This window comes from Apium graveolens, chromosome 8 (genome assembly GCF_009905375.1).
Source record: "Apium graveolens cultivar Ventura chromosome 8, ASM990537v1, whole genome shotgun sequence".
Classification (NCBI taxonomy): domain Eukaryota; kingdom Viridiplantae; phylum Streptophyta; class Magnoliopsida; order Apiales; family Apiaceae; genus Apium; species Apium graveolens.
Window position 1 is genome coordinate 69334675 of NC_133654.1, and position 5508 is coordinate 69340182.

Consider the following 5508-nt stretch of genomic DNA (forward strand, 5'->3'; position numbering starts at 1 on the left):
GCCAATCCTCAGATGTTCAGCATGATCTTCTTTAGTCTTTGAGTAGATGAGGATGCCATCAATAAATACAATAACAAACCTATCCAAGTACTCTTTATACACTCTATTCATTAAATCCATGAAAGCTTCTGGTACATTGGTCAATCCAAATGACATCACCAGGAACTCATAATGTCCATATCTGGTTCTGAATGTAGTCTTTGGTATATCTTTAGGCTTGATTTTCAACTGATGATAGCCCGATCTTAAATCAATCTTCGAGAGATAGCACGCTCCCTTAAGCTTGTCAAACAAATCATCAATCATGGGTAAGGGATACTTATTCTTGATGGTCAACTTATTTAACTCCTGATAATTAATACACAACCTCTTACATTCGTCCTTCTTCTTTACAATTAACACTAGTGCACCCCACGGTGATATACTTAGCCTAATCACACCTTTATCCAACAATTCCTAAGTTGCTTAGCTAATTCCTTCATCTCTACGGGGGCCATATGATATAAATCCTTTGAAACTAGTTCTGCTCCAGGAACTAGGTCAATAGAAAAATCAATCTCACAGTCTGGTGGCAATCCTGGCAACTCGTCTGAGAAGACGTCCGGAAATTCCCTTACTATTGGAATCTCGTCCATATTAGGTGCCTCTTTCTCAGTGTCTATAATATGGTATAAGTAAGCCTCGCATCCTTGTCTTAACAGTTTCTTTGCCTTCAGTATCGAAAGAAATTTCTTTTCCTGCTTTTGTCCTTGATAATTTACCCTGATATTATCCTCTGTAAACATTAAAATCTTCTTTTTCTTACAGTTAATATTCGCCTTATGTTGGGACAACCAATCCATACCTAGAATCACATCAAATTCTCCTAGCTCAAAGGGTATTAGGTCAGCCGAAAAAGAATGCTCGTGGATTCCTTGTTAACACTTAGGACATAATTGACTCACTGAAACTCTATCATGATTGGCCACTTTATGGTCTAGGGCTCAGCTAAGTCTTCCAACATTAAATCCATTTTACCCATACATTCCTTTTATATAAAGGACTTCGCTCCTGAATCAAATAAAACTTTAACATGTACAGAATTGAGAGAAAGCGTACCAGCAACTACATCCAAGTCCCGAGCATTGGACCTTTTGGTCATCTTAAAGGTTCTGGCTTTAGCCGTGCTAGATGCCGGTCCTTGGGATGCACTACCTCCTATGCTGCCTTGAGTAGCAGTCCTACAATTCCTGGAAATATGTCCAACCTTACCACACTCAAAGCAAGTAGTTCTGATCACATTTGAAACATTGAACGTCCTTCCTACACTGGCCACTGTGCCTCTTGCCACACAACTTACATTCCACTCCTGGCCTGACTGACTGAGTTGAAGTAGAAGCAAATGAGGTGGCACTTTTCCTAGCCTGGGGAAAACCCTGTCTCCTGAATCTTTTATTCATATTTCGGCCAAACCGCTTCAAAAACTTCTGACTGGATTTTTCTTAATTCGCCTTGTCCGTAACACCCTCGAACTTCCTCTTTTTATAACCCTTTTCCTTGACGGCCAACTTCTGATCACTCTCAATTACTAGGGTCCCTTGAACTATGGAAGGATATGTCTTGAGTTGCAAAGCCACAACTCCACTGTAAATTTCAGGCTTCAACCCTTGTAGAAACCTTCTTACTTTCTGGGTCTCCGTACTCACATACTCAGGAACTAATCAGGTCAATTCCGTAAACTTGACCTCATATTCTGACATACTCCTTTCACCTTCTTTCAATTCTAGAAACTCAACTTCCAACTGGTTCTGTAAACAATCTGGAAAATATTTTTCCAAGAACAATTCCGTGAACCTGGTCCAAGGAACAGGACCCTCTTTTTCCAAGGCACGAGTGGACTCCCACCAATAATTTGCTTCACCCTTCAGAAAATAACTCGCATAATCTGCCTTAAGATCATCATTTACTTGAATGAAGGTAAAAGCCTTTTCGATTTCCTTAAGCCAAATCCTGGCAGCAATAGGGTCCACTTCGCCCTTAAAGTCTGGGGGCTTAACAGACCGAAAGGATTTAAAACTAATCGTTTGGTTTAGCTCACTCTGCTGGTATTGCTGCTAAAGCTGCAGTTGTTGTTATTGGATTTGTTGGTGCTGTTTTTGTATGAATTGCTGCTGTTGCAGAAATTGTTGTTGCTGCTGCTGGAATTGTTCTTGCTGTTGAGCCATCTGATTAGACTGTTGCTGCAACAAATCTAGAAACTTACCCATGGATGGGCCCCCAACAGACTCTCTACTAAAGGAATTGGATGGGATATTCTACTTGGGCGGCATTCTCCTGAAACACACCAAATAGTTTTAATATGAAAAAATTTGCCCCCGGGTAGCAACATTTTTTATGTGTCAGGAGAATGCTGCTAAAAATATTCCCATCCTTATTTAATTGGGGTCCATCCATAATGGATGGCTAAATTTAACAAGACCAGCAACAAATACAAGAATAACAATAACAACAATAATAACAGTGCAAAAGTTTTATAAAAATTGAACAACAAATTCTATATAACAGATTATAGTACAACAGCAATACGAAATATCCAACTAAACAGTTATAGTAAAATACTGATAATAAAACTGAATAGACAACAAAATTTGGTTGTCATAGCAGCCTCCGCCTAATATATGAACTATACTACAGAACTCTAAGGACACAGGCATCCGAGTTCTGACAACTACTAACCCATAAGTCTACCATCTAGCCACTGCCTCCCATAACCCCTAACTCAAATACCAACCAATCAACTAGACCCTGATACTGAACTACTCTGGTCTTCCAACTGATGAAAAGATCAATATTCCTAGCCTGTTCAATGGCTGACTGAGTGAGGGCTCTCAATCGAGCCTGGATGTTTGGAGAAGGTACAAGTACTCCCTGGTAGGGACCAACAGGTACACGGTCTAAGTGCGCGGCCAGGTCAGGACTCTGCTCTTGAATTAAGGCCCTATTAACGGCCTGATGCACATGATAAGGAATAGGAGAAGAGGTACCCGAAGTATGAACATGTGACACCGGTGGTCTGGATAATGCACTGCTAGGTCCACATCCTGAAGAAAAGTCTCTAACAGCATGTATAGAGCGCCAAACCTATTGGGGTCGAGCACTCAGTCCAGTGATGTCACTAGGTCCAGAGTGAGTGGCAGGTGGAGGTGGAAGGGGAGTCTCCTTGGCAACAACATCAAGAGTCCTCTCGGAGTCTGAGCTATCAGAATCAGATCTGTTCTCTCGGGAGGGAGAACTAGATATCACTATAGGCCACTGTCAACAATATAAATTTACAGGAAAAACATAATAAGGTTAGGGCAGTTCCAACAAACATCAATAAATGTCAGGGTCACGCCTTCGAAACCCTCGACCGACTCTTAGGTTTGCTCCTCTAAATGAGTTGCTAACTCACACTTTAGGAAACAATTTCTACACCTTTCTGACTCTACTCCTAACGTAAATCAGGGACTAAAACCTGTAACTCTGATACCAACCTGTGACGGCATCAACCCCAGGGTCAGGACTTGACGTCACTAACAACAATAACAATAACATAATACAACCTGAATTAACATAAATACATAAACACGAACCCCTTATTACCAAAACTTTTGTCAGGTTTAAGTATGACTTAGGTTACAAAATTATACAACCAAACTTATTCAACAAGTCTGACACTCTAACTTATTACAACAACTCATCAGACCATATATGGTCTGACACAAACTACCTCGGAGGATACGGGACCGAGAGGGACTGGAAATATGCCCTAACTATGTCAGATAGGTCTCCTAGGAATCTGCAATATATATAGACAAAACAAGCTGCAAGGGTGAGCAATTAATTGCTCAGTAGTACCACTATGTGAATAACAAGTAAAGCAGTTTATGAAAAACAGTTATAGGAACCGAAATCATAAATCATTAGGAAAACTCTAAAACGGGTATAAACTGGATATCAACAACTAGCATGCTCTGTAAAATGTATCATCAGTCGTGTGTTGTATGTGAATAACAGACTCCAATTTTAGCATGATATATTCATTTCCAAATCTACTGTTCCATTACAGGAACCACAATATCATTTGTTCCGTTACGGGAACCACAAAACCAAAATCAGATATATATATATATATATATATATATATATATATATATATATATATACTGAATGAATCCTAGGGACATCTGATCAGTCTATCCCACCATAACATGTTCCGGAACTCAGAGACTAGCTAGGTCTCTGTCACGCTGGACTAAGCGGTTCAAATAGGGCGGGCAACCGACTTAGCCTCTTACGCAAACCCGTTGGGCCGTTACGGGTCTCTTACGCAACCATCCAATATCTGATCTGTTTTATCCAGTTTCTAAAATCATTTATACATATCTCTTTTTAAAATAATTTATCACAACACACTTTCCAAAACCTTTCCAATTTTATTCATAATTTAGAGATAGGCATTTTCAGAAGTTGCTTTTCCCCAAAACATAATTTAAATAAGATATTTTAAATACGTGGGATACGTAACTTAAAATGTTCTTTTCCACTACGTAATTTAAATCAACAAGTATTCATATATTACTGAACAGTAAAAGATTTGTTTAGGGGTACTTGCCTTGTAGAGCTTGTTGGATATATTTGAGATGTCATGTCTAATGTATTTCATGTTGAGTTTTCAGATCTTAACTAACAGGAAATATCAGTTCTTACTGGAATCAGGACTTACTGGAAGTCAGGACTTAAGAATATCAGGACTTAGATTATCAGAAGATAATATCAGAAGATGGATATCAGAACTTAAGTACTGGAGGACTAACAGTTAAGGAAGGAAGCTAATTTACAGGAAAGAAGATCGAGACTAATACAAGAAGAAGATATGCATGGAAAGAGTTAGAGGATTAGAAGAATTATATAAAATATCTGATTGATATATTTTAGGAGACAGGATTATATTCCATATCAATTAGAAGTTATCTTGTAACTGTGTGTCTATATAAACACAGACATAGGTTTACTCTATAAGAGTTACGATCATCGAGAAGATCATACATTGTAACCTAGCAGCTCTCGTAATATTTTTTCATCACTTAAAGAGAACAGTTCCATTATAACAGAGTTTATTATATCAAATACATATGTTATCTGTTACTTGTGTTTTAAATCGATTTGATTGTATTTTACACTGTATTCAACCTCCTTCTACAGTGTTATGTGACCTAACAAGTGGTATCAGAGCCTATCTGTTAATACACATACAGTAAAGATCCAAAACAATCATGTCTGAAGAAGCAGAAAATCCAACCAAGCCCGACAAAACTGAAGAAACTCCAAAGACTCAAACCCACAGTCGATATGAGACTATCAGGGTTCCCATACTGAGACCTTCTGAGAATCCTATATGGAAAGTGAAGATGGTTATGTTTCTGGAAGCTACAGATCCAGAATACCTTGACAGAATTTATGAAGGAACGCATAAGCCAACCAAGCTCT

At 38.7% G+C, this 5508-nt stretch overlaps 1 protein-coding gene across 1 annotated transcript; it reads right to left on the bottom strand.

The window, feature by feature from the left end:
• Positions 1-434: 434 nt before the first annotated feature.
• Positions 435-2246, bottom strand: LOC141679674 (uncharacterized). The gene is made up of 4 exons (XM_074486111.1): positions 2243-2246; positions 1742-2023; positions 1099-1428; positions 435-844 (listed from the first exon to the last, which is right to left on the bottom strand). The coding sequence occupies exons 1-4, from the start codon at positions 2244-2246 to the stop codon at positions 435-437; spliced, it is 1026 nt and encodes a 341-aa protein (XP_074342212.1).
• Between the last annotated feature and the right edge of the window lie 3262 nt (positions 2247-5508).